This window comes from Caretta caretta, chromosome 23, assembly GCF_965140235.1.
Source record: "Caretta caretta isolate rCarCar2 chromosome 23, rCarCar1.hap1, whole genome shotgun sequence".
Lineage (NCBI taxonomy): Eukaryota > Metazoa > Chordata > Testudines > Cheloniidae > Caretta > Caretta caretta.
Genome location: NC_134228.1, coordinates 13,933,137 through 13,960,064, shown reverse-complemented (window position 1 = coordinate 13,960,064; position 26,928 = coordinate 13,933,137). Strand labels below are relative to the sequence as shown.

Sequence of the window (26,928 nt, the reverse complement as noted above, 5' to 3'; positions counted from 1 at the left end):
GGGGGATGGGGGGCTCAGAAGGGTGCTGGGGGACAGGGGGTGGGGTCAGGGGTCACTCACCGACGTCAGCCTCGCAGAACGCCGTCTGGGGGTGCTGGGGGGCGCAGCTGCAGGCGGCCGTGGGGTCCCCCAGCGCCAGGACCAGGATCGCTCCCGCCAGCAGCCGGCTCGAGGCGACAGGGCTCATGGTGACGCTGGGATCGAGGGGGTCTGGGGGGGGGGGGCGGAGCCGGTTAGACCCACGAGAGATGGAGACACCCCCAGCCCCCCAGAATCACCCCAGCCTGGCCTCTCCCTACAGGGGGCGCTATGGGGGGCTCCCCACTACTCCAACCCCCAGCCTTTTCCAGCAGTTTCTGCTCTGGCCTGGCCTGGAGACAGGGGGGGCCCAGGGCCGGGCTGGCAGGGGGCTGCGGGTCGGGAGTGAGGGGCGCCGGCAGGGCTGGGGGGGGGAGTGTTTCTCTGCCAGAGAAAAAGGAGAAGTTAGAAGAGAAGTGGGGAAAGGACTTGGGGGGGCCGGGGGCCCAGCGGAAGGGGCGGGGGGGCCCAGCAGAAGGGCGGGGGGGGCAGGCGGGAAGGAGCGGGGGGGCCCAGCGGAAAGGACCGGGGGGGCAGCAGAAGGGCCGGGGGGGGAACCGGAGGGGGCTCTGTGGGGGGCCCTCTCTCCTACCTGGACCGTGGGGCTGTCGGGCTCCGCGGTGCCTGGCTCAGCCCCGCCGGCCCCTATATAGTCCCCACGTCCCCCCCGGCCCCCCCTTTTCCTGTGCCGGCCGCGCTGGGCGGAGGGGAGGGGGGTGATGTCAGCGGGGGGGGGGGTTCTCTGACGTCTCTTGCCCGGTGGGGGCGGCTCCAGCTCCCCCCTCCCCCAGCGTCCCCCCCCCATGAGGGGGGTCTGATTAGTCAGCAGCCGCGGCTGGTTCTTGAGAACCCAGCCGCGAGTGGGGGAGGAGCGGGGTGGAGGTGAGGGAATGGGGCAGGCTCTATGGGGAACCGGGGGCTGGCTGGGGGCAAGCAGGGGGCTCAGCAGGGGCAGGGAGGGGCTGGGGGGTCGGCAGGGTGCTCAGCAGGGGACGGGGGGGTCTGGGCTGCAGGAGGTGGTTGGGGGTCGGGTGGGGGCTGGCAGGCGGCTCCGGGGGGCGGGCAGGGGGCTCTCAGCCCCCTCCCATGGGGTGACACCCCCGCAGCTCCTCTGCCCCCTCCCTGCCCCAGGTGCTGAGCTCACAGGTCTTGTATCATCTGCGTCACCGGGACCCCGTTGCGGGTGGGGCAGGGCAGCTGGGGGCTGACTCACCCTGGGACTCAGTGACCTCCTGCCACAGAGAGCTCAGAGCGGGGGGGCTGGGAGCCAGGACTCCTGGGTTCTTTCCTCCCGGCCTGGGCTCGAAGGTGCTGGAGGTTCTGCGCGGCCCGTTCTGGTTAAACCTGCCCCCTTTGGCTGGGACTCCGTGACTTGCCCTGAGCCGGGGCAGGAGTGAGGGGCACCCCTGCCCTGTGTGTGCCAGGATGGGGTCAGCCCCCACACAGACAGCCAGTGTCCTGCTCCCCACAACGCCCCAGCTGGAGCAGCCGGCCGGGGCTGTGTGTGGGAGACTCCATATGGTTGTGGGGGGCTGGTTCTGAGGGCGATTTGCAATCCCAGGGGCCTGGCTGGGGGGGAATCAGGGCAGGGTGTGTGGGGGATCGGGGGCCTGGCTGGGGGGAATTGGGAGGCAGGCTGTATGGGGAATTGGGGGCAGGCTTCGGGCTGGCTGGAGGGGTCAGGGGGCCTTAGTGGGGACAAGCAGGGGGCGGGCTGTGGGTCGTGCTTGCAGAGAAAGTCTGGGTTTCCCAATGCCGGTGGCAGGAAGTGAGGCAGGCGTGGGGCGGGGGGGGAGGGGGTGACTCACCCTGGGCCATTGGGGAAGTGGGGCCGTGACCCCAGGATTCCCTCCCAGCTTCACTCCTTGCACAACCTGGACCGTGCTTATACACACATCGGAGCCGGGAAGGGGGTGAAGGACGGGCCCCAAGTCTCAGACCCCGCCCCCCAGCCCCTAAACCAGATACTCCCCTCAACCCAGAGGTGGCTGCGGCTGGGGGAGGCGTCCCCATGTGGCGTTATATGTGGCTGTTCCCCAGCTGCCCCGCCCCAGAGCTGGCTGCATCTCAGCGCCGGGTGGGCTGGCTCCGGCTGACACAGCTCCTTGTTATTTCCTTTAATAACAATTTACTGAAGTTCATGAGAAATTATTTTCTGTCTCTGACCTATGACCCCTTCCGGGCGAAATCGGCCCAGTGATGCCTGAGTGCAAAGTGTCTGGTTTCTGTATGTCCATGGAGTGGGGCCTACTGGGATGGAGGGGGCGCTGGGAGCCAGGACTCCTGGGTTCTCTCCCCCGCCAGAGGGGGGTGGGGTCTGGTGGTCAGAGCAGGGGGGGCTGGGAGCCAGGACTCCTGGGTTCTCTCCCTGGCTCTGGGAGGGGAGTGGGGTCTGGTGGTCAGAGCAGTGGGGGGCTGGGAGCCAGGGCTCCTGGGTTCTCTCCCCGGCACTGGGAGGGGCGTGGGGTCTGGTGGTTAGAGCTGTGTGTGTGGCCGGGGGGGCCGGATCCCAGCTCAAAGGGATTGCCAGGGAATTGGGGGCTTGGGGCTGAGGTGTGATGGCCCCGCTGACCTGGGTGGGTGTCTACCGGGGGGGGGGGTCTGTGTCTGGTGCGGCGGTGGGTGGGGGATTTACATTTATAGCCCGTTATTCCAGGAAGGGAGGGGGGCGGTGCCAGGCCACGGGCAGACGGGCAGGGAGCCAGGCCTGGATTGGAAACAGGCGGCCGGGGCTGAGGGGCAGCCAAAACCGCGCCTGGGTGTCTGGACTCACGGGCTGGGGGGGGCTGCGGGTTGGGAGTGAGGGGCACCGGCAGGGCTGGGGGGGGGCGAGCCCAAAGGGCTGTGGTTTGGGAGTGAGGGGCACCCCCTGATTCCCCTCCTCCCCTCTCTCTCTCTCTCTCTCCCCAGCTGACGACCCCCAGGTACCCCGTGGTGGTGAAGATGGGCCACGCCCACTCTGGGATGGGCAAGGTAAGCGCCCCGCCCCCTTTGCCCTCTCTGCCCTGTGCTCCGCCCACTTTGAGTGGGGTATCCCCAGCGGTGGCCCTGCATTGGCCCCCTAAGTAACTAGAGGAGGGAGGAGATGAGGGTGGGGGAAATACTGAACGGAACGTGTGTGGGGGGGCAGACGAGGGAGGTTCCCGCCTCTCTCCCCATTGGTCAGTCTGAGCTGCCAAAGCAGGAAGTTCCTCCCCAGGGGGCGGGGTTTGGCTCTCTAGGGGCGTGTCCTGCCTGACCTGGCAAAACAGGAAGTCCCTCCTCAGAGGGGACACGGGGGAGGGGGCCAGAGATGTTTGTCTTGGGGGTGATGCTTTGATTGGGGGGCGAAGGCATCGCCGCTGCCTGCTCTCGGCTGGAGGGCCCCTGGGGGGCAAACGCACCCCACGGCTTGGGGCAGCCCGGGGGGGAGCCCCCCCCGGCGCCCCCTAGGTGTGAGATGCCAGGTTCTGCACCTCCCCCGCGGGGTGACCCTGCCCGGCCCTGGGGGGGAAGGGGGCTGGCGCTGAAGGGTCCCGCCCGCCCCCCAGGTGAGGGTGGAGAACCAGTACGACTTCCAGGACATCGCCAGCGTGGTGGCCCTGGCCCGGACGTACGCCACGGCCGAGCCCTTCGTCGACGCCAAGTACGACCTGCGGGTGCAGAAAATCGGCACCAGCTACAAGGCTTATATGTGAGTGTCCCCCCCCGGCCTGCCCCCCGGCGCCCCCTCAGGGGCCCCCACCCTGCCCTGCCCCACCGTGTCCCTGTCCCATCCCGCAGCACCCCCTTGGGGCGCCCGCCCCCCGGCGCTGCCATCCCGCTGCCCCGTCCCCCAGCGCCCCCGTCCCGCTACCCTGCCCCCCAGTGCCCCTGTCCTGCCCCTCAGCATCCCCTTAGGGGTCACCGCCCCATGGCACCCCATCCCACCTGTCCCACCCTGCAGCACCCCCTCAGGGGCCCCCACCCTGCCCTGCCCCACCGTGTCCCTGTCCCACCCTGCAGCACCCCCTTAGGGGTGCCCGCCTCCCTGCACCGCCATCCCGCTGCCCCGTCCCCCAGCGCCCCTGTCCCACTGCCCTGCCCCCCAGTGCCCCTATCCTGCCCCTCAGCATCCCCTTAGGGGTTCCCACCCTGCTCTGTGGCACCCCGTCCCACCCATCCCCCCCCGCAGCACCCCCTCAGGGGCCCCCACCCTGCCCTGCCCCACCGTGTCCCTGTCCCACCCCGCAGCACCCCCTTAGGGGCCCCCGTCCCACCCCACAGCACCCCCAATGTCCCCCTCTAACGCCCCCGTCTCGGCCCAGGAGAACCTCGGTCTCGGGGAATTGGAAAACGAACACGGGCTCAGCCATGCTGGAGCAAATCGCCATGTCTGACAGGTGCGGGGCTGGGGGGGCGACCCCCTGGGGGCGGGGCTCCATGGGGCTGGGGAAGGGGCGGGGCTAAAGGAGGCTGCTGGGGGGTCAGAGACCCCTTGGGGGGCGGGGCTCCATGGGGCTGGAGAAGGGGCAGGGCTAAAGGAGGCTGCGGTGGCGGGGGGCAGAGACTAAGGGAAGGGTCACTGGGGTCGGGCCTGAAGGGGGCTAGTGGGGGCTGGGCTGGGGTAGCCCCGGTGGGCGGGGCTAAAGGTGAAGACCCCAGTGGATGGCAGGGACGGGAGGGGTCTGGTCACCCGCTGGGGGGGGCAGGGGCAGGGTTTGGGGGGTCCCACGAGGAGGGCTGGGCAGGGAAGGGAAGGGGAGACCTTTGGGGTCGGTGTGGGGGGTGGGGGGCAGTAGGGGTCCTGGTGGGGTCTCCATGAAGGCGGGGAGGCTGGGGGTCTGTCTGGGGGGGGCATTGTCTCTGTGTGTGGGGGGAAGTCTCTCCATGAGGGATGGGGGATAATAGGGGGCTCCCCAGAGGCTGGGGGTAGGGGGGTCTCTCTGTGGGGGTCACTGGGGAGGTCCCTGGAGGCTGGGGGGCAGGGGGTCTCTCTGTGGTGGTCTTTGGGGTGCCCCCAAGGGCTTGGGGGAAGGGGGTCTCTCTGTGGGGGTTATTGGGGGGTCCTCAGGATTTGGGGTGAGGTCTCTGTCAGGGGGTGTTGCTCATCCCCCCTTCCCACCCCCCCCCAGGTACCGGCTGTGGGTCGACACCTGCTCGGAGATTTTCGGGGGGCTGGACATCTGCGCGGTGGAAGCCCTGCACGGCAAGGACGGGCGTGACCACATCATTGAGGTGACCTCGCTGTGGGGGCCTGGGGGGCAGCCTGGGGGAGGGAGCCCACAAGTGGCTGTGTCAGAGTGTGTCTCCTGGATGCCTGGGTCCGCAACGAGGGGATGGCTGATGAGCCGCCCCCCACCACTGCCCGGACGCCTGGGTCCCACTGCTGCTAACACCCCCCCCGCAACATTTCCCCCTCCCAGGTCGTCGGCTCCTCCATGCCCCTGATCGGGGACCAGCAGGACGAAGACAAAGAGCAGATTGTGCAGCTGGTCCTGGGGCGCATGGCGCAGGCCCTGCCCCGAACCCCCACCCCCTCCCCGGTGCGGGGGGGCCTGGCCCAGGTACCCCCCATCCTGAACCCCCCCTCCCCAGGTGCCCCCTGCCTCAAACCCCCCCTCCCTGGTGCGGGGGGGCCCGGCCCAGGTACCCCCCTGCCCTGAACCCCCCCCTCCCCAAGTGCCCCCTGGCCCGAACCCCCACCCCCTCCCTGGTACAGGGGGGCCTGGCCCAGGTACCCTCTGGCCCTGAACCCCTCCCCCCTCCCTGGGGGGGGCCGGCCCACATACCCTCCTGCCCCTGAACCCCCACCCCCTCCCTGGTGCGGGGGGAACCGGCCCAGGTACCCTCGTGCCCCCAAACCCCCACCCCCTCCCCAGGTACCCTCGTGCCCCCAAACCCCACCCCCACTGTGGGGAAGCCCCAGGCCCTCCACCAGCCCTGGGCGCCACATCCCGGGGGGGGGGGCACACGAGTCTCTGCATCAAACGCCCTGTCCCACCACCTGGGTCATCGTGCAACGCCCAGGGGAAACTGAGGCACAACACAGTATTCACACCAAAAATTAAGAAAATTCCCCCACCCCACTCCCTTCCCTGGCGTGTGGGGGGGACTAGGTCCAGGTACCCCCCACTCCCCCATAACTTCGTGACCCCACTTCCTGAGCAGTTCAGGCTCCCCACCCAACGTCCCCTCCTCACCCCCCCGGGCACGACCCCTCCCCCAACTGACACCCCCTTTCTCTTACAGGCGCAGGGAGCCCCGGCTGGGCAGAGACAAGGACCCACGGCGCAGCAACGGCCCCCCCCGCAGGGTGGGTCTCGAACAGCAACCCCCACTGCTCAGCCCCTCCCACTGAGCCCCCTTTCTGTCCCCTGAAGCATGGCACCCCCCACTGACCCCCCGGCCCCCACAGCACAGCCCCCCCACCAACCCCCTGGAGCATGGCGCCCCCCCATGTCCCCCCACTAATGGTCTTTCTCTCTCTCTCTCTTGCAGGGGGACCACAGCCACCAGCCCCACACCCCCAGCGCCCCCCATCTCAGCAGCGCCCCCCCCCACAGGGGCAGCAGCTCTCCGGCCTGGCCCCCCAGCCTGGTGGCCCCCCCCTGCAGCAGCGCCTGCCCAGCCCCACCGCCCCCCAGCAGCGCCCCATGGGTCCCCCCCAGCAGCGCCAGCCGGGCCCCGGCATCCCACAAGGCTCCCGAGCCCCCCAGCCCGGTGTGGGAGTCCCCCCAGCCCCCCAGCCCCAGCGGGGACCCAGCCCCGGGGCTGGGGGCCAGTCCCCCCAGTCGCAGCCAAAGTCCGGGGGGGCCTCTCCCCAGCCTCAGCAGCCTCCCCAGCAGCGCCCCCCAGGGGCCCAGCAGCGAGCACCACCCCGGCAGAGCAGCCAGGGGGCGCCCTCCAGCCAGCGGGCCCCCCCCCAGCCCCGCCCGGCGCCCCCCACCACCCAGCAGCCGCGGCCCAGCGCCCAGGGGGGCAGCCGGCCCCCTCCAGCACACGGAAAACCCCAAGTGGCTCAGAAACCCACCCCGGAGCTGCCGGTGCCCCAGCCCCAGATGAAGTAAGGACCCCCCCCTGCCCCAGGACTCCTGGGTTCTGTCCTGGCTCTGGGAGGGGAGTGGGGTCTAGTGGTTGGGGGGTTGTGAGCCAGGATGCCTGGGTTCTCTCCCCAGCTCTGGGAGGGGAGTGGGGGTCTAGTGGTTGGGGGGTTGGGAGCCAGGACGCCTGGGTTCTCTCCCCAGCTCTGGGAGGGGAGTGGGGGTCTAGTAGGGATGTGGGGGGGGCTGGGAGCCCGAACACCTGTGTTCTCGCCTTGGCTCTGGGAGGGGACTGGGGGCTAGTTGGGGGGGGGGTGTTGGATGGGGGGGTCTCCATTCTCCTGCTTGTCTCCCCCTCACCGCTTATGGCCTGCGCCCGGGGGGTGGGGGGGTCAGTGCCTGTCCCGGGGGGGGCCCCCCACTCACCCCCTGCTGTGCTACTGCCTGGCATGGATTAATCGTGTCTTTCTCTCCCCCCTTCCCCTCCCCCCACGGCCCCCTCCCCCCGCAGCAAGTCCCAGTCTCTGACCGGCTCCTTCCCCCTTGCAGAGCCGGCGCGGGCCACCGCTAGCCCGGAGGAGGCCGGGGCCGAGTCCATCCGCTCACTCCGCCAGAGCTTCGCCAGCCTCTTCTCTGAGTGACCCCCGAGACCCCCCCTGGCCCCCCCGAGACCCTCCCGGCCCCCCTCAGAAACCCCCCCCGAGCTTCGCCAGCCTCTTCTCCGAGTGACCCCCGAGACCCCCCCCGGCCCCCCTCAGAGACCCCCCCCGAGCTTCGCCAGCCTCTTCTCCGAGTGACCCCCGAGACCCCCCCCGGCCCCCCCGAGACCCCCTCAGAGACCCCCCCCAGAGCTTCGCCAGCCTCTTCTCCGAGTGACCCCGAGACCCCCCCCGGCCCCCCCGAGACCCTCCCGGCCCCCCTCAGAGACGCCCCCCGAGCTTCGCCAGCCTCTTCTCCAAGTGACCCCCGAGACCCCCCCGAGACCTCCTCAGAGATCCCCCCCCAGCTTCGCCAGCCTCTTCTCTGAGTGACCCCCGAGACCCCCCCGGCCCCCCCAAGACCTCCTCAGAGACCCCCCCCAGCTTCGCCAGCCTCTTTTCCGAGTGACCCCCGAGACCCCCCCCGGCCCCCCCCCAAGCTTCGCCAGCCTCTTCTCCGAGTGACCCCCGAGACCCCCCCCGGCCCCCCTCAGAGACCCCCCCAGAGCTTCGCCAGCCTCTTCTCCGAGTGACCCCCGAGACCCTCCCCGGCCCCCCCCGAGCTTCGCCAGCCTCTTCTCCGAGTGACCCCCGAGACCCCCCCCCGAGACCTCCTCAGAGACCCCCCCCAGCTTCGCCAGCCTCTTCTCCGAGTGACCCCCGAGACCCCCCCCGGCCCCCCTCAGAGACCCCCCCAGAGCTTCGCCAGCCTCTTCTCCGAGTGACCCCCGAGACCCCCCCCGCCCCCCCGAGACCTCCTCAGAGACCCCCCCGAGCTTCGCCAGCCTCTTCTCCGAGTGACCCCCGAGACCCCCCCGGCCCCCCCGAGCTTCGCCAGCCTCTTCTCCGAGTGACCCCCGAGACCCCCCCCGGCCCCCCCCGAGACCTCCTCAGAGACCCCCTCAGAGACCCCCCCAGAGCTTCGCCAGCCTCTTCTCCGAGTGACCCCCGAGACCCCCCCCCGGCCCCCCCGAGACCTCCTCAGAGACCCCCCCGAGCTTCGCCAGCCTCTTTTCCGAGTGACCCCCGAGACCCCCCCTGGCCCCCCCGAGACCTCCTCAGAGACCCCCCCCGAGCTTCGCCAGCCTCTTCTCCGAGTGACCCCCGAGACCCCCCCCGGCCCCCCCGAGACCTCCTCAGAGACCCCCCCCGAGCTTCGCCAGCCTCTTCTCCGAGTGACCCCCGAGACCCACCCCGGCCCCCCCCGATACCTCCTCAGAGACCCCCTCAGAGCTTCGCCAGCCTCTTCTCCGAGTGACCCCCGGCCCCCCCAAGACCTCCTCAGAGACCCCCCAGAGCTTTGCCAGCCTCTTCTCTGAGTGACCCCCCCGAGGTTCACCAGCCTCTTCTCCGAGTGACCCCCCCAGAGACCCCCCCCCGGACACACCCCAGAGCTTCACCAGCCTCTTCTCTGAGTGACCCCCCCCCCCGCTGCCCCTGGTTCTCCCCTACTTCCCCCGGCGCCCCCAGAGACCCTCCCCTGCTGCCCCAGCCTCTAGAGACTCCCCCACTGTCCCCGGTCCCCCCTGCTGCTTTTCAGAGACCTCCCTTCTTCTGCCAGAGACCCCCCCTGTTGTCCCAGCCCCCCCAGAACCCTCCTCCAACCCTGGTTCCCCACACTTCCCCTGGCCCCCCAGAGACCCCTCTGCTGCCTCTGGGTCTCTCCCACTGCTTCTGCTCTCCTGCCCCTGGGAGCCCGCCACAGCCCACCAAGTGATGCCACGGCCCCTCCCTGACACCCCCAATGGCCCCATTGATCCTCCTGGGGACCCCAATGACTCCCCCTCACTGCAACATCCATCCCCCTGACGGGGACCCCGAGGAGCTGAAGACCCAGCACCTGCCGCTGCCTGGAGCCGGAACTGCTGCATTCAGCCCCCCGGACACCGGGGTCCCCACAATGCGCCCTGTGCTGGTAGGGGGGACGGGGGACAGGACATGGACGTTTGTGTTTGTGCTACCGATGGGTTGGTGTGGCTGTGTGTGAAATTAACAGCCCCCACCCCCAAATGCACCCTAGCCGCCCCATAACACCCCCACATCCCTGCCCCCAGCAACACCCCCATGGTGCCTCCCACAAGCCTCCCACCCCTGAATCCACCCCTAATTCCCCCACATCCCTGCCCCCCCATGCTGACTCATGGGAGCCCACAACCCCCGCAAATGCACCCTAGCTCCCCCACATCCCTGTCCCCCAGAAACACCCCCCAGGCTGCCTCCCAAGACCCCCCACCCCACAATACCCACACATCCCTGCCCCCAGCAACACCCCCCAGGCTGCCTCCTGCGAGGCCCCTACCCCCAAATCCACCCTAGCCCCCCCATACCCTCACATCCCTGCCCCCCAGCAACACCCCCCCCAGGCTGCCTCCCACAAGCCCCCACCCCCAAATCCACCCTAGCCCCCGTTCTACCCCCACATCTCTGCCCCCCCAGCAACACCCCATCCCCCTCCTCTGATACCCCCCATGTACTACCCCACCAGCCCATCCCCCTTTCCCCAGTGGCCCCCACAATGCCCTCCTGCCCCCCATCAGCTCCCCCCTGTACATATCTCAGAGTCTTGCCCCCTCTATATTTTTGAGCGCTCCCCCCAGCGCAGTGTCGTGATGCCCCCCCAGCACGTGATGTTTGCGTGTCGTTTCCGTGTCGTGCCATGACGCTTCGACCCCCTGCCCCAAATCGGGCCCTGGGGGGAGGGCGTGCAGGAGGGAGCCCAGGATCGGGCCCCTCCCCCCCCCCCGCCGCTGCCCCCCCGCCCCAGTTCCGACTGTGAAGGGGATGGGGTGGGGGCAGGGCAGTCGAGCACTAATTGCTCCCCTCCCCCCCGTTAGTGATACTTGTGACACTGTCGTGGGTCCCCATCGTCTGTGATGTCAAAGAAACGCGGCGCGAGGCCGGGAAACCAGAGACCGATATATTAAAATCGAGATTTAACAGCCCGTGGGTCGCCGTTAATGCAGCCACCTCTGGGGCGGGGCAGCCGGGAATGGCCCCATAGAACGCCGGCCAGGGTTGCCATTAATGCACTCACCTCTGGGGTGGGGCAGCAGGGATCAGCCCCATAGAACGCCGGCTAGGGTTGCTGCTAATGCAGCCACCTCTGGGGCGGGGCAGCCAGGAACGGCCCCATAGAACGCCGGCTGGGGTTGCCGTTAATGCACCCACCTCTGGGGCGGGGCAGCCGGGAACGGCCCCATAGAACACCGGCCGGGGATGCCGGGATGCAGCCACCTCTGGGGCGGGGCAGCAGGGATCGGCCCCATAGAACGCCGGCTAGGGTTGCCGCTAATGCAGCCACCTCTGGGGCAGGGCAGCCAGGAACGGCCCCATAGAACGCCGGCTGGGGTTGCCGTTAATGCACCCACCTCTGGGGCGGGGCAGCCGGGAACGGCCCCATAGAACACTGGCCGGGGATGCCGGGCTGCAGCCACCTCTGGGGCGGGGCAGCAGGGAAGAGCGAACTGCCCGGGGGGGATGACAGGGTGGGGGTTCACACATTGATCTCCATATAAGCTCCCCAGCCCCTTGGTGTGCTTGCCCCCCTCTCCCATAGTTGCTCCCGGATGCCTGGGTCCCGTAGCCCCCCCCCCAGGCTGGGGGAGGCTCAGAGCAGCGGGCAGCTCCTGGCGCCGGGGGTGGGGGGTCATCCGCCCACCCTGGCACGGGGCAGTCCGTCTGTCCGGGCTAGGCGAGGGGGGGCAGGGGCGATGGGGGGGAGGAGCCGCCAGGGTCGGGGTGGGAGGTGCGGTGCAGGGAGGGTTCGGACATGCTTCGCTCCAGCTTGGGGAGGAGCCGTTGCAGCTGCTCCACCGTGGCCAGGATCTGGGGGGAAAAAGGGGGTGAGATGGGTCCCTCCAAGCCCCGCCCCCAGGGACCACCCAAGAGTCCTGGGGGGAGAACCCAAGAGTCCTGGCTTCCTGTTCCCCTCTCTGACCACTTGCCCCCACTCCCCTCCCAGGACTGGAGAGAGAACCCAGGAGTCCCGGCTCCCTGCCCCCTTCTCCACTCTGACCACTAGCCCCCACTCCTCTGCCAGGGCCAGAGAGAGAACCCAGGCGTCCGGGCCCCGCCCCCACTCACCTGGGGGAAGAGAGGTCTCTCCTCTCGGTTGAATTTCAGGCAGTTCGTCATGAGTCTCTTCAGGGCCTTGGGGCAGGTGCTCGGCACCCGGCTCATGTCAGGGGACAGGTACCCCCGGCCCACCATGAACAGGATCTGGCGGGCGAGGGATTGGGTCAGAGACAGGACACCCCGAAACCCCCATTTAGAACCCGAGGAGCTGCGAGTCGGGAGTGAGGGGCACCAGCAGAGCTGCGGAGAGCCCAGGACTGGGCTGGCAGGGGCTGCGGTCTGGCAGCGAGGAGTGCCGGGGGGCTGCGGGTTGTCAATGAGGGGTGCCGGGGGGCTGCGGGTCGGACGCGAGGAGTGCCGGGGGGTGCAGGTGGCAGCAAGGAGCGCCGGGAGGTGGGGGTCAGTAGTGACGGGCGCCAGGGGGCTGCAGTCAGCAGTGGGGGGCACTGGGAGGTGCGGGTCAGCAGGGAGGGGTGCCAGGGGGCTGCAGGTCAGGAGTGAGCGGTGCCGGGGGAGCACGGAGGGGGCGCTGGGCGGTACCTGGTTGTGGCTACGGATGTGCCTGTAGGGGAGGCTGCGGGTGCAGGGAGGGGCCGGGGGGCTGCGGGGGGGCACAGGGAGCTGTGGGGGGGCCGGGCGGTACTGGGGGGACGGGGGAGCTGTGGAAGGACCCGTGGGGGGCCCAGGCAGTACCTGGTCGCGGCTGCGGACGTGCCCGTAGGGGAGGCTGCGGGTGCAGGGAGGGGCTGGGGAGTTGCAGGGGGGCCAGGTGGTAACTGGGGGGCCCAGGGGGGCTGTGGGGGGGCCCAGGCAGTACCTGGTCGCGGCTGCGGACGTGCCCGTAGGGGAGGCTCCCCGTGCTCAGCTCGTACAGAACCACCCCGTAGGCGTAGACGTCGGACTGGAAGCTGTAGGGGCGGCTGTCCTGCATGCGGATCACCTCGGGGGCCTGCGGGGAGACACCGTTAGGGGGCTGTGGGGTGGGGGGCCTGCAGGGGGTGAGGTGGGGGGGGACTGGGCAGGGAGGGGTGGGATGACAGCGGGACTCTATGGGGGTCAGCAGGGCACCATGGGGCTCAGCAGGGTGCCGTGGGGGTCAACAGGGCGCTGTGGGGCTCAGCAGGGCACTGTGGGGTGCTGTGGGGCTCAGCAGGGCGCTGTGGGGGTCAGCAGGGCGCTATGGGGTGCCGTGGGGCTCAGCAAGGCGCCGTGGGGGTCAGCAGGGCGCTATGGGGCAGTGTGGGGGTCTCACCATCCAGAGCACGGAGCCCCGGGGCTGCTCGACCCGGCGGGCCCCACTCCAGTGCGTCTTCACCGTGGCCAGACCGAAGTCGCCGATTTTCACCGTCAGCCCCTCGTGCAGGAAGATGTCTGGGGTGGGGGGTTAGGGGGCAACCAGCACCGACGAGCCCCCCACGACGCCCCCACCTCAGGGACAACCCCGCAAGTCCCCTCCCCCACCGCGCCCCACAGCACAGAACCCCCCCCCGCCGCCACCATCTTGGGTACGTCCCCCCGTTCCTGCCGCCATCTTGGATACGGCCCCCCATTATCCCGGCCCTGCTGCCATCTTGGATACGCCCCCCGCCCCCCCATTCCCCTGGCCCTGCCGCCATTGGAGCCCGGCATGGGGGGGCCGGTAGGATACTGTTGGATTTCAGGTCCCGGTGGATGATGTTCTTGGCATGAAGATAACTGGAGGTGGGGAGAGAAACCGGGGGGAGCCCCCCCATGAGCAGCACCCCCCACTGTGCCAGCCCCCCCATATTCCCATAATGTCTGCCCCCCGCCCCTCCCCCATTGGCAACCCCCCACCGTGCCAGCCCCCCATGGGCAACCCTCCACCACGCCAGCCCCCCCATATTCCCATAACGCCAGCCCCCCACCCCTCTCCCATTGGCAACCCCCCACCGTGCCAGCCCCCCCATATTCCCATAATGCCAGCCCCCCCACCCCACTCCCATTGGCAACCCCCCACCGTGCCAGCCCCCCCACCCCTCTCCCATTGGCAACCCCCCACGTGCCAGCCCCCCATATTCCCATAACGCCAGCCCCCCACCCCCCATTGGCAACCCCCCACGCGCCAGCCCCCCATATTCCCATAACGCCAGCCCCTCCCCCATTGGTAACCCCCCACCGTGCCAGCCCCCCATATTCCCATAACGCCAGCCCCCCACCCCCCATTGGCAACCCCCCACGCGCCAGCCCCCCATATTCCCATAATGCCAGCCCCCCCCATTGGTAACCCCCCACACACCAGCCCCCCATGGGCAACCCCCCACGCGCCAGCCCCCCATATTCCCATAACGCCAGCCCCTCCCCCATTGGTAACCCCCCACCGTGCCAGCCCCCCATATTCCCATAACGCCAGCCCCCCAACCCCCATTGGCAACCCCCCACGCGCCAGCCCCCCATATTCCCATAACGCCAGCCCCCCCCCATTGGTAACCCCCCACCGTGCCAGCCCCCCATATTCCCATAACACCAGTCCCCCCCCACTCCTGCTCAGCGCCCCCCCGGTCAGCCCTGCCCCCCGGACTCACTCCATGCCCTGGGCCGTCTGGCGCGCCACCTCGGTGCGGGCGGGGGCGTCGAGCCGGGTCTCGCACACATGCAGGTGCCGGTAGAGGCTGCTGCCCTCGCACCACTGGGTGATGATGGCGAAACTCGGCCGTGTCATGAACCCCATGAACAGGAGCACGTTGACGTGACGCGTCCGCCTGCGGGGCCAGGGGGGGTCACTGGGGGGGGGGCAGGCGCCGGGGCCCGTCCTCCCTGGCCACTGGACGCCTGCTTCGCCGCAGACTGGTACCCCGGACGCCTGGGTCCCTCCCGCCATCCCCTGGACGCCTGCTTCCCCGCAGACTGGTACCCCGGACGCCTGGGTCCCTCCCGCCACCCCTGGACGCCTGGTACCCTCCCCCGCCACCATCCCCGGACTCCCGCTTCCCCGCAGACTGGTATCCCCGGACGCCTGGGTCCCTCCCGCCACCCCTGGACGCCTGGTACCCTCCCCCGCCACCATCCCCGGACTCCCGCTTCCCCGCAGACTGGTACCCCGGACGCCTGGGTCCCTCCCGCCACCCCTGGACGCCTGGTACCCTCCCCCGCCACCATCCCCGGACTCCCGCTTCCCCGCAGACTGGTATCCCCGGACGGCAGGGTCCCTCCCGCCACCCCCGGATGCCTGGGTTCCTCCCCCAACACCGTCCCCGAATGCCTGCTTCCCCGCAGACTGGTACCCCTGGACGCCAGGGTCCCTCCTGCCACTCCCGGACGCCTCGGTCCCTCCCCTGACACCGTCTCTGGACGCCTGGTTCCCCCCAGACTGGTATCCTGGATGCCTGAGTCTCTCCCACCCCAAACCGCCACCCTCAGATGCCTGGATTCCCCCTGACCACCACCTCTGGATGCCTGGGTCCCTCCTGCTGCAAACCGCCAAGGCCGGACACCCCCAACTGCCACCCCCGGATGTCTGGGTTCCCCGCAAACTGCTAAATCACTGGAAGCTGGGGTCCCTCCTCTTGCTCCATGAACCCCTGGATGCCTGGGTCCCTCCTTCCGGCCTGCCAACCCTGACACAGGGGCCACCTCCCCAGTCTGGTTCCCCCCCAGACTGGTACCCCCCAGACGCCTGGTTCCCTCCCGCCACCCCTGGATGCCTGGGTCCCTCCCCCAACACTGTGCCTTTGCACACTGGGGTCCCTCCTGCCCATCCCGGATGCCAGGTTCCTTCCAGCCCCACCTGGACACCAGGTTCTCCCTGGATACCGGGGTCCCTCCTGCTCCCCCGAGAGGCCAACGTCCCTCCCGGACGCCGGGGTTCCTACCTGAGTACCTGCATCTCGTTCTTGAAGGCCTGCACCTGCTGGGCCGTGGGCTGCGTCACCTTGAGGATTTTGACGGCGACATGGCCGTGCCATTGGCCCTGGTAGACGGTGCCGAAGGACCCGGCTCCCACCCGGCGCAGTAGGATCACCTCGTGCGGGGGCACCTCCCACTGGTAGCCCGAGTCCCGGTAGCCCAGGGCCTTCTGCAATGGGCGGAGGGGGGGGGAAGAGGGCAGTGGGGGGCTCATCTTGTTCCCTCCCCCAGCCTGCCCCAGCCGAATGCCGCCACCAGCCTCGGACCCGGCTTCACTTTCCCCAGGTGCAGATCCCGGGAGAATGACCGATCCCCGGCTTCTTCGGAGCCCCCCTTCATGGGAAGGCCCCTGGGGTGCCCCCCCCCGCTCAGCTGTCACTTCTCCCACCGGCCCCGCGGTCTCACCCCCTCCCCAGTGGGGCGGTTTCCTAAATCGCGCACCCCCTGCTGCGGCCCCGTCCGCGGGGTGCCCCGGCTACTGTCCGTGGCTTGCGGCCGCGTGCTCCGCCCCTCCCCCCAGCACGGTCGGCCTTTCTCACCGGCCCCCCCCCATCGGCGTTGTGGAGGAGTCAGGGGGCAGGGGATGGGGGGATGGAGTTGGGGGGAGTCCGGGTCAGGAGCCCTGAGGATGGGGGTCAGAGGTAGCAGGCCGGGATTGGGTGGGGGCAGGAGCCAAGGGCCCGATGTAGGAGAGGGCATGGGGGGTGTACAAGGTTGGGCGAGTAGGGCAGGATTGGGGGGTTGGTGGGCAGGGCATGAGGAGGAGGGGGTGCAGGGCACTGTGGGGGGCAGACACACTGTGGGGGGGCAGACATCCCCCCCAGCCACCCCCCTCAACTCACCACCTTCTTCTTGTCCTCGGCCGACGATGCCGACCCCTTCCGCTCCTTGGGGGGCTGCGGGGGAGACTTGGAAGGGGCCCCGCGGCGCCCGGGGGGGTCCTGGGCGGGGCTGGGACCTGGGGGAGACACTTCCCCCCCATCTGGAGGTGGGCAGAGAGAGTGGAGTGAGCCGGGGACCCCAGAGCAGCCCCCTGACCCACGGCCTCCACTGAGCCCCCTGCCTGCCCCGTGCAGCACTACGCCCCCCCACCAACCCTCCCGCCTGCCCCCCGCAGCATGGCCCTCCCCCGAATCCCCTGCCCACCCCCCGCAGCACAATGCCCCCCATCGAACACCCCCACTGCCTGGTGCCCTCCAGAACCCCCGACCCACAGCCCAGCTTCCCCTGCTGAGACCCCCCCCGAGCCTCCCACAGCCCGGCGACCCCAAACGTCTGGGCTTCTCACCGTCTGTGATGAAGCTCATGGCTGCGATCTGAAAAAGGGGGGAAGAGCTCAGAGACCCCGAGAGGAAACGAACCCGCGGGGCCCCGTCTCCACGCCCCAGGCTGGTGGGGCCGAGCTTGCGCGCGACCCACGATTCCTGGCCCCTTCCCCTGTCCCCCCCGCTGCCCACACTCGCTGGCCCCCCTCGTCCGGGCCCCCCAGGCTGGACGTGGGTTGGACAGGCTCCCCCCGCTGGGCCTAGGGAATCCCTGCTCGTTAACAGCAATTAACATGACACCTAGAGGGGACAGGTCCCAGGCCCCATTTCCTGCCCCCCTGAGCCAGCCACTCCCTGCCCTGGGGTCAGATGGGAGCCGGAGCCCCCTGGAGCGGCCAGGCCCCTGCCCCGTTCCCTGCCCCCTGGAGCCAGGCAGTCCCTGCCGTGGGGCCAGAGGGGAGCCGGAGCCCCCTAGAGGGGCCAGGCCCCTGTCCCGTTCCCTGCCCCCCGGAGCCAGCCAGTCCCTGCCGTGGGGCCAGAGGGGAACTGGTGCCCCTTGGAGGGGCCAGGCCCCTGCCCCGTTCCCTGTCCCCCCGGAGACAGCCAGTCCCTGTTGTGGGGCCGGAAGGGAGCTGGCGCCCCCTGGAGGGGAAAGGTCTCAGGCCCCATTCCCTGCCCCCCGGAGGCAGCCAGTCCCTGCCGTGGGGCCAGAGGGGAGCCGGAGCCCCCTGGAGGGGTCAGGCCCCTGCCCCGTTCCCTGCCCCCTGGAGCCAGGCAGTCCCTGCCATGGGGCTGGAGGGGAGCCGGCGCCCCCTGGAGGGGCCAGGCCCCTGCCCCGTTCCCTGCCCCCTGGAGCCAGGCAGTCCCTGCCATGGGGCTGGAGGGGAGCCGGCGCCCCCTGGAGGGGTCAGGCCCCTGCCCCGTTCCCTGCCCCCTGGAGCCAGGCAGTCCCTGCCATGGGGCTGGAGGGGAGCCGGCGCCCCCTAGAGGGGCCAGGCCCCTGCCCCGTTCCCCGCCCTGCCGGGCTCTCACCTGCTGGGCAGCGGCGTCCCCGGGGTCGGCCGTGCTCACCATGTGCACATTGGGGGTGGAGGTGGAGCGGTGGCGCTGGAGGGGCTGCCCCCCGCCGGGGGGGTCCGGGAAGCTGAAGGCGTCGGGGCCAAGACACTGCTGGTGGGAGCTGGGCACGGGGGGGGGGGGGGGGGGGGGGCAAAGGCGGGTGAGAGCCGGGTCAGCACCTCCCTTCTTCTTGGCGCCAACGGGACCGACCTCCTGGAGTCCCTTGCTCCAGGACGGGGTTCCTAGCCCCTTCCTCCTCCTCGGGGGGGTGTTTCTCTGACCCCTCCCCAACCGATCTCCCTCCTCCCCGAACCTGGGGGGCCGCAGGGTTCCGGCCGCGGTCGCTCCGGGGTCAAACCCAGAGCTCCGACTCCAGATTCCTCTGTTTACACACCCTGGGATCCCGTTACCTCTTTGCAGCGGCCCCCCCAAAGCTCTTTGAGAGTCGCTGCCCCCAGCCCGTCAGGATGCCCCCCCCCTTCTCTCCCGGGCATCCAGGTTTCCACAGAACCGTATCACACCAGATTGCTTCCTGGCGCCGTTTACACAGCCCAGCCCCCGGCCGCTCTGGATCAGTGACTCGGCCTCTGTCTTTGTTCCCCCCACAATCTTTGTCTCCTCCAGAAACTTGCTGGGGGTGATTTCCTCCCATGTCCCCTGTGGGGTGGGACTGGGGGGCTCCCGTACCTGGTGGGTTGCGGCGTTAGGGGGGCCAGGCCGGGCCGGGCCGAGGGGGAATCCTGCCCCGGCACGTCGGGGTACGGGCCATGACTGTAAATCCTGCGGTGGGGGGAGAGAGAGAGAGCATGTGGGGTGCGGATGCCCCTCACTCCCAACCTGCAGCCCCCTGTTCACCCAGCCCTGGGCTCCCCCCCAGCCCTGCCGGTGCCCCTCACTCCCGACCCTGGCCACCCTCATCTCACACCCAGCTGTGCTGATGTCTCCCACCATCCCCTTCCCACCGGCACCCCGGATGCCTGCGTCCCTGCGACCCATGGCAGGCCAGGCAGGGTCCCCCAGTCCTTTGGGCTGGGGGGGCTGGGGGGGACACTCACGGGCAGTGGGCCACGCCCAGGTCCACGCAGATGGTGGGCACGCGGCTGCTGCACTGCTGATGGAATTTGTAGCCGCACGTCTGGCAGCGGAAGCCGTGGAACAGGAACTTAAGGCAGAAGTCGCAGAAGGCCAGGCTGAAAAACGTCTTACGGACCTGGGGGGACAGACGGGGTGGGGGTGAGGCGGGGACAGACAAACACTGCCCAGGGAACAGCCACCCTGACGTGGTGTTGTTGGGTCTCTCAGGGCGCCAGGCCTGGGCAGGGGCGAGTCTGTTGTCGGCTTTCTGAGAGTGCAGTTTGTTATTGTAGGGTCTCTCAGGGGCCGGTGTGTTATTGTTGGGTCTCTCAGGGGCCGGTGTGTTGTTGTTGGGTCTCTCAGGGGCCGGTGTGTTGTTGTTGGGTCTCTCAGGGGCCGGTGTGTTATTGTGGGGTCTCTCGGGGCCGGTGTGTTATTGTTGGGTCTCTCGGGGGCCGGTGTGTTGTTGTTGGGTCTCTCAGGGGCCGGTGTGTTATTGTAGGGTCTCAGGGGCCGGTGTGTTATTGTAGGGTCTCAGGGGCCGGTGTGTTATTGTAGGGTCTCAGGGGCCGGTGTGTTATTGTAGGGTCTCTCAGGGGCCGGTGTGTTATTGTTGGGTCTCTCGGGGCCGGTGTGTTGTTGTTGGGTCTCTCGGGGCCGGTGTGTTATTGTAGGGTCTCTCGGGGCCGGTGTGTTATTGTAGGGTCTCTCAGGGGCCGGTGTGTTATTGTTGGGTCTCTCGGGGCCGGTGTGTTATTGTTGGGTCTCTCGGGGCCGGTGTGTTATTGTAGGGTCTCTCGGGGCCGGTGTGTTATTGTAGGGTCTCTCAGGGGCCGGTGTGTTATTGTTGGGTCTCTCAGGGGCCGGTGTGTTATTGTTGGGTCTCTCGGGGCCGGTGTGTTATTGTTGGGTCTCTCAGGGGCCGGTGTGTTGTTGTTGGGTCTCTCAGGGGCCGGTGTGTTATTGTAGGGTCTCTCGGGGCCGGTGTGTTGTTGTTGGGTCTCTCAGGGGCCGGTGTGTTATTGTAGGGTCTCTCAGGGGCCGGTGTGTTATTGTAGGGTCTCTCAGGGGCCGGTGTGTTGTTGTTGGGTCTCTCAGGGGCCGGTGTGTTATTGTTGGGTCTCTCAGGGGCCGGTGTGTTATTGTAGGGTCTCTCAGGGGCCGGTGTGTTGTTGTTGGGTCTCTCAGGGGCCGGTGTGTTATTGTTGGGTCTCTCAGGGGCCGGTGTGTTATTGTTGGGTCTCTCGGGGCCGGTGTGTTATTGTTGGGTCTCTCAGGGGCCGGTGTGTTATTGTTGGGTCTCTCAGGGGCCGGTGTGTTATTGTAGGGTCTCTCGGGGCCGGTGTGTTATTGTAGGGTCTCTCAGGGGCCGGTGTGTTATTGTAGGGTCTCTCAGGGGCCGGTGTGTTATTGTAGGGTCTCTCGGGGCCGGTGTGTTATTGTTGGGTCTCTCAGGGGCCGGTGTGTTATTGTTGGGTCTCTCGGGGCCGGTGTGTTGTTGTTGGGTCTCTCAGGGGCCGGTGTGTTATTGTTGGGTCTCTCAGGGGCCGGTGTGTTGTTGTTGGGTCTCTCAGGGGCCGGTGTGTTATTGTAGGGTCTCTCAGGGGCCGGTGTGTTATTGTTGGGTCTCTCAGGGGCCGGTGTGTTATTGTAGGGTCTCTCGGGGCCGGTGTGTTATTGTAGGGTCTCTCGGGGCCGGTGTGTTATTGTTGGGTCTCTCGGGGGCCGGTGTGTTGTTGTTGGGTCTCTCAGGGGGCTGGTGTGTTATTGTAGGGTCTCAGGGGCCGGTGTGTTATTGTAGGGTCTCAGGGGCCGGTGTGTTATTGTAGGGTCTCTCAGGGGCCGGTGTGTTATTGTTGGGTCTCTCGGGGCCGGTGTGTTGTTGTTGGGTCTCTCGGGGCCGGTGTGTTATTGTTGGGTCTCTCAGGGGCCGGTGTGTTATTGTTGGGTCTCTCGGGGCCGGTGTGTTATTGTAGGGTCTCTCGGGGCCGGTGTGTTATTGTAGGGTCTCTCGGGGCCGGTGTGTTATTGTTGGGTCTCTCAGGGGCCGGTGTGTTATTGTTGGGTCTCTCAGGGGCCGGTGTGTTATTGTAGGGTCTCAGGGGCCGGTGTGTTATTGTTGGGTCTCTCGGGGCCGGTGTGTTATTGTTGGGTCTCTCGGGGCCGGTGTGTTGTTGTTGGGTCTCTCAGGGGCCGGTGTGTTATTGTAGGGTCTCTCAGGGGCCGGTGTGTTATTGTTGGGTCTCTCAGGGGCCGGTGTGTTGTTGTTGGGTCTCTCAGGGGCCGGTGTGTTATTGTAGGGTCTCTCAGGGGCCGGTGTGTTATTGTTGGGTCTCTCAGGGGCCGGTGTGTTATTGTAGGGTCTCTCGGGGCCGGTGTGTTATTGTTGGGTCTCTCAGGGGCCGGTGTGTTGTTGTTGGGTCTCTCAGGGGCCGGTGTGTTATTGTTGGGTCTCTCAGGGGCCGGTGTGTTATTGTAGGGTCTCTCGGGGCCGGTGTGTTATTGTTGGGTCTCTCGGGGGCCGGTGTGTTATTGTTGGGTCTCTCAGGGGCCGGTGTGTTATTGTAGGGTCTCTCGGGGCCGGTGTGTTATTGTAGGGTCTCTCGGGGCCGGTGTGTTATTGTTGGGTCTCTCAGGGGCCGGTGTGTTATTGTTGGGTCTCTCGGGGCCGGTGTGTTATTGTTGGGTCTCTCAGGGGCCGGTGTGTTATTGTTGGGTCTCTCAGGGGCCGGTGTGTTGTTGTTGGGTCTCTCAGGGGCCGGTGTGTTATTGTTGGGTCTCTCAGGGGCCGGTGTGTTATTGTTGGGTCTCTCGGGGCCGGTGTGTTGTTGTTGGGTCTCTCAGGGGCCGGTGTGTTATTGTTGGGTCTCTCAGGGGCCGGTGTGTTATTGTAGGGTCTCTCAGGGGCCGGTGTGTTATTGTAGGGTCTCTCGGGGCCGGTGTGTTGTTGTTGGGTCTCTCAGGGGCCGGTGTGTTATTGTTGGGTCTCTCAGGGGCCGGTGTGTTATTGTTGGGTCTCTCAGGGGCCGGTGTGTTATTGTAGGGTCTCTCGGGGCCGGTGTGTTATTGTAGGGTCTCTCAGGGGCCGGTGTGTTATTGTAGGGTCTCTCAGGGGCCGGTGTGTTATTGTTGGGTCTCTCGGGGGGTCAGTGTGTTGTTGTAGGGTCTCTCAGGGGCCGGTGTGTTATTGTAGGGTCTCTCAGGGGCCGGTGTGTTATTGTAGGGTCTCTCGGGGCCGGTGTGTTATTGTTGGGTCTCTCAGGGGCCGGTGTGTTATTGTTGGGTCTCTCAGGGGCCGGTGTGTTATTGTAGGGTCTCTCGGGGCCGGTGTGTTATTGTTGGGTCTCTCGGGGCCGGTGTGTTGTTGTTGGGTCTCTCGGGGCCGGTGTGTTATTGTTGGGTCTCTCGGGGCCGGTGTGTTGTTGTTGGGTCTCTCGGGGCCGGTGTGTTATTGTTGGGTCTCTCAGGGGCCGGTGTGTTATTGTTGGGTCTCTCGGGGCCGGTGTGTTATTGTTGGGTCTCTCGGGGCCGGTGTGTTATTGTTGGGTCTCTCGGGGCCGGTGTGTTGTTGTTGGGTCTCTCGGGGCCGGTGTGTTATTGTTGGGTCTCTCAGGGGCCGGTGTGTTATTGTTGGGTCTCTCGGGGCTGGTGTGTTGTTGTAGGGTCTCTCAGGGGCCGGTGTGTTGTTGTTGGGTCTCTCGGGGCCGGTGTGTTATTGTTGGGTCTCTCAGGGGCCGGTGTGTTGTTGTTGGGTCTCTTGGGGCCGGTGTGTTATTGTTGGGTCTCTCGGGGGCCGGTGTGTTATTGTTGGGTCTCTCGGGGCCGGTGTGTTGTTGTTGGGTCTCTCAGGGGCCGGTGTGTTGTTGTAGGGTCTCTCAGGGGCCGGTGTGTTGTTGTTGGGTCTCTCAGGGGCCGGTGTGTTGTTGTTGGGTCTCTCAGGGGCCGGTGTGTTGTTGTAGGGTCTCTCAGGGGCCGGTGTGTTGTTGTTGGGTCTCTCAGGGGCCGGTGTGTTATTGTGGGGTCTCTCGGGGCCGGTGTGTTATTGTAGGGTCTCTCGGGGGCCGGTGTGTTATTGTAGGGTCTCAGGGGCCGGTGTGTTATTGTAGGGTCTCTCGGGGCCGGTGTGTTATTGTTGGGTCTCTCAGGGGCCGGTGTGTTATTGTAGGGTCTCTCAGGGGCCGGTGTGTTATTGTTGGGTCTCTCAGGGGCCGGTGTGTTATTGTAGGGTCTCAGGGGCCGGTGTGTTATTGTAGGGTCTCTCGGGGGCCGGTGTGTTATTGTAGGGTCTCAGGGGCCGGTGTGTTATTGTAGGGTCTCTCGGGGCCGGTGTGTTATTGTAGGGTCTCTCAGGGGCCGGTGTGTTATTGTTGGGTCTCTCGGGGCCGGTGTGTTATTGTTGGGTCTCTCAGGGGCCGGTGTGTTATTGTAGGGTCTCTCAGGGGCCGGTGTGTTATTGTAGGGTCTCTCGGGGCCGGTGTGTTATTGTAGGGTCTCTCGGGGCCGGTGTGTTATTGTTGGGTCTCTCAGGGGCCGGTGTGTTATTGTAGGGTCTCTCAGGGGCCGGTGTGTTATTGTAGGGTCTCTCGGGGCCGGTGTGTTATTGTAGGGTCTCTCGGGGCCGGTGTGTTATTGTTGGGTCTCTCGGGGCCGGTGTGTTATTGTTGGGTCTCTCAGGGGCCGGTGTGTTATTGTAGGGTCTCTCAGGGGCCGGTGTGTTATTGTAGGGTCTCTCGGGGCCGGTGTGTTATTGTTGGGTCTCTCGGGGGCCGGTGTGTTATTGTTGGGTCTCTCAGGGGCCGGTGTGTTGTTGTTGGGTCTCTCAGGGGCCGGTGTGTTATTGTAGGGTCTCTCGGGGCCGGTGTGTTATTGTTGGGTCTCTCAGGGGCCGGTGTGTTATTGTTGGGTCTCTCAGGGGCCGGTGTGTTATTGTTGGGTCTCTCGGGGCCGGTGTGTTGTTGTTGGGTCTCTCGGGGCCGGTGTGTTATTGCAGGGTCTCTCAGGGGCCGGTGTGTTATTGTAGGGTCTCTCGGGGCCGGTGTGTTATTGTAGGGTCTCTCGGGGCCGGTGTGTTATTGTTGGGTCTCTCGGGGCCGGTGTGTTATTGTAGGGTCTCTCGGGGCCGGTGTGTTATTGTTGGGTCTCTCAGGGGCCGGTGTGTTATTGTAGGGTCTCTCGGGGCCGGTGTGTTATTGTTGGGTCTCTCAGGGGCCGGTGTGTTATTGTAGGGTCTCTCAGGGGCCGGTGTGTTATTGTAGGGTCTCTCGGGGCCGGTGTGTTATTGTTGGGTCTCTCAGGGGCCGGTGTGTTATTGTAGGGTCTCTCAGGGGCCGGTGTGTTATTGTTGGGTCTCTCAGGGGCCGGTGTGTTATTGTTGGGTCTCTCAGGGGCCGGTGTGTTATTGTTGGGTCTCTCGGGGCCGGTGTGTTATTGTTGGGTCTCTCAGGGGCCGGTGTGTTATTCTTGGGTCTCTTGGGGCCGGTGTGTTATTGTAGGGTCTCTCGGGGCCGGTGTGTTATTGTAGGGTCTCTCGGGGCCGGTGTGTTATTGTTGGGTCTCTCAGGGGCCGGTGTGTTATTGTAGGGTCTCTCGGGGCCGGTGTGTTATTGTTGGGTCTCTCGGGGCCGGTGTGTTATTGTTGGGTCTCTCGGGGGGTCAGTGTGTTATTGTAGGGTCTCTCGGGGCCGGTGTGTTATTGTTGGGTCTCTCAGGGGCCGGTGTGTTGTTGTTGGGTCTCTCGGGGCCGGTGTGTTATTGTAGGGTCTCTCGGGGCCGGTGTGTTATTGTTGGGTCTCTCAGGGGCCGGTGTGTTATTGTAGGGTCTCTCGGGGCCGGTGTGTTGTTGTTGGGTCTCTCAGGGGCCGGTGTGTTATTGTAGGGTCTCTCGGGGCCGGTGTGTTGTTGTAGGGTCTCTCGGGGTCGGTGTGTTGTTGTTGGGTCTCTCGGGGCCGGTGTGTTATTGTTGGGTCTCTCAGGGGCCGGTGTGTTGTTGTTGGGTCTCTCAGGGGCCGGTGTGTTATTGTAGGGTCTCTCGGGGTCGGTGTGTTGTTGTTGGGTCTCTCGGGGCCGGTGTGTTATTGTAGGGTCTCTCGGGGCCGGTGTGTTATTGTAGGGTCTCAGGGGCCGGTGTGTTATTGTTGGGTCTCTCAGGGGCCGGTGTGTTATTGTTGGGTCTCTCAGGGGCCGGTGTGTTATTGTTGGGTCTCTCAGGGGCCGGTGTGTTATTGTAGGGTCTCCTGGGACTCACAAAGTGGTGCATGGTGAGGGGCACTTCGTCCAACACCTCCACGTAGAGAACCTGCCCCTCCAGCGGGGTGATGTCCGTGTCCCACTCGGTCAGCAGCTTCGTCCTGACAGAGAGACAGGTCAGAACCGGAACCAGCCCCGGGCCCCCCCAGCCCTGCCGGTGCCCCTCACTCCCACCCCGCAGCCCCCGCCCCAGCCCTGCCGGTGCCCCTCACTCCCTCCCCGCAGCCCCCGCCCCAGCCCTGCCGGTCCGCTCACTCCCGCCCCGCAGCCCCCGCCCCAGCCCTGCCGGTGCCCCTCACTCCCGCCCCGCAGCCCCCGCCCCAGCCCTGCCGGTGCCCCTCACTCCCGCCCCGCAGCCCCCGCCCCAGCCCTGCCGGTCCGCTCACTCCCGCCCCGCAGCCCCGCTCACCCGCCTGGGCACCGATACACCGCGCAGCAGTCCTGGTTCAGCCCTCGCACCTTCAGCGCTTTGTCTAGGGCGTCGTAGACGGTGGCTCCTGGCCGCACGTTGACCTGACGGGGGGGAGGGGTTACACTGGGGCACTGGTGAGCTCACCTCCCTCCCGCTGCCCAGACGGCAACAGACCCCCCCAAGTAGCCAGGCAGACCTCCGCACTTGTGCAAGGGCACGGCTGGAGCGGGGATTGCCTCTCACCCCTGGGGAGCCGTGCAACAAGACACACGTGTGTGCAATTGCATGGACTGTGCTCACGCTCCCTTGCATGCCCAGGGAGCCGTGAACCAAGACACGTGCATGTGCAATTGCACACACCTTGTGCATGCCCAGGGAGGTGTGTAACAAGACATGTGTGTGCAGTTGCACACGCCGTGCTCACACTCCCCTTTGCAAGCACAGGCAGCCAGGCAATGAGCCACGCAGGTGTGCAATTGCACAGAACGGCCCCCAGTCCCCTGCCTGTCTCATGCACGCTCAGCCAGCCGTGCAACGGGAAGCATGAACATGCAAATGCATGGATTGTGCTCAAAATCCCTTGCACGCCCAGGGAGCCGTGCAACGAGCCACATGCATGTGCAATGACACTGAGTGTGCTCATATCCCCTGCACACCCAATACATACCTAAGGAGCCGTGCAAGAAGCCACGTGCCTATGCAATGGCTCACGCTCCCCGGCACACCACAGGTGTGCTCCGGCAGCCGTGCACTGAGCCACACACGTGTGCAGTTGCATGGACAGTGCTCACACTCCCTGCACACTCAGGGAGCCGTGCAAGAAGCCACGTGCCTATGGAATTGCACGGACCGTGCTCACGCTCCCCGGCACACCACAGGTGTGCTCCGGCAGCCGTGCTCTGAGCCACACGCGTGTGCAGTTGCATGGACAGTGCTCACACTCCCGGCGAAGGGGCCCCTCACCACGGTGCGCTGCTGGTTGGGCAGATAGACCTTGACGGTGCCGCTGCCCGCGGCCGGGCCCGGCTCGGCTGCGGGGCTCTCGTCCGGGGCCGGGCCCCGGGGGGGCTCCATGGGCACCGGGCCCCCCATGTGCAGGCCATTGGAGACAGGGCAGGCGGAGTCCGAGCAGCGCCGCATGGGTGAAGCCACGGGGG

The 26,928-nt window shown here is 67.1% G+C and overlaps 3 protein-coding genes across 6 annotated transcripts in view; 1 reads left to right on the top strand and 2 right to left on the bottom strand.

Annotated features, from left to right (window-relative positions):
- Positions 1-1,315, bottom strand: part of TIMP1 (TIMP metallopeptidase inhibitor 1) — a 3,990-nt gene extending 2,675 nt beyond the window's left edge. The window contains exons 1-2 of one of the 2 annotated variants that reach the window (XM_048833456.2): positions 1,292-1,315; positions 61-210 (exon numbers count right to left, since the gene is read on the bottom strand). In XM_048833456.2, coding sequence (XP_048689413.1) covers positions 61-187 — 127 coding nt within the window. In that variant the 5' untranslated portion in view covers positions 188-210; positions 1,292-1,315. Of the gene's footprint in view, positions 1-60; positions 211-670; positions 801-1,291 lie in introns of those variants that run through there. The other variant, XM_048833455.2, reaches the window with a different exon arrangement.
- The window catches only part of SYN1 (synapsin I), a 19,318-nt gene extending 8,599 nt beyond the window's left edge, over positions 1-10,719 (top strand). For 2 of the 3 annotated variants that reach the window (XM_048833426.2, XM_048833428.2), the window contains exons 6-13: positions 2,989-3,051; positions 3,609-3,751; positions 4,365-4,439; positions 5,172-5,274; positions 5,463-5,603; positions 6,289-6,352; positions 6,538-7,102; positions 7,591-10,719. In XM_048833426.2, the coding sequence (XP_048689383.2) occupies positions 2,989-3,051; positions 3,609-3,751; positions 4,365-4,439; positions 5,172-5,274; positions 5,463-5,603; positions 6,289-6,352; positions 6,538-7,102; positions 7,591-7,720 (1,284 nt within the window). In that variant the 3' untranslated portion in view covers positions 7,721-10,719. The remainder of the gene's footprint in view (positions 1-2,988; positions 3,052-3,608; positions 3,752-4,364; positions 4,440-5,171; positions 5,275-5,462; positions 5,604-6,288; positions 6,353-6,537; positions 7,103-7,590) is intronic. The other variant, XM_048833427.2, reaches the window with a different exon arrangement.
- On the bottom strand, positions 10,681-26,928 carry ARAF (A-Raf proto-oncogene, serine/threonine kinase). Its single transcript, XM_048833433.2, has 15 exons — positions 26,735-26,928; positions 25,769-25,872; positions 25,358-25,460; positions 19,095-19,249; positions 18,727-18,819; positions 18,013-18,160; positions 17,004-17,031; positions 16,558-16,697; positions 15,682-15,884; positions 14,395-14,571; positions 13,500-13,546; positions 13,104-13,222; positions 12,669-12,800; positions 11,861-11,995; positions 10,681-11,602 (listed from the first exon to the last, which is right to left on the bottom strand). Exons 1-15 carry the CDS (start codon positions 26,909-26,911, stop codon positions 11,465-11,467), a joined length of 1,899 nt encoding a protein of 632 aa, XP_048689390.2. The 5' UTR covers positions 26,912-26,928; the 3' UTR covers positions 10,681-11,464.

Coding starts and splice junctions, on each gene's coding strand:
- ARAF (XM_048833433.2), bottom strand. CDS start 26,911: ATGCGGCGCTGCTCGGACTCCGCCTGCCCTGTCTCCAATGGCCTGCAC. Junction 14,572..15,681: donor AACGAGATGCAGGTACTCAG/GTAGGAACCCCG, acceptor CTGGCCCCGCAG/GCGGACGCGTCACGTCAACG. Junction 11,996..12,668: donor ACGTCCGCAGCCGCGACCAG/GTACTGCCTGGG, acceptor CTCGCCCGCCAG/ATCCTGTTCATGGTGGGCCG.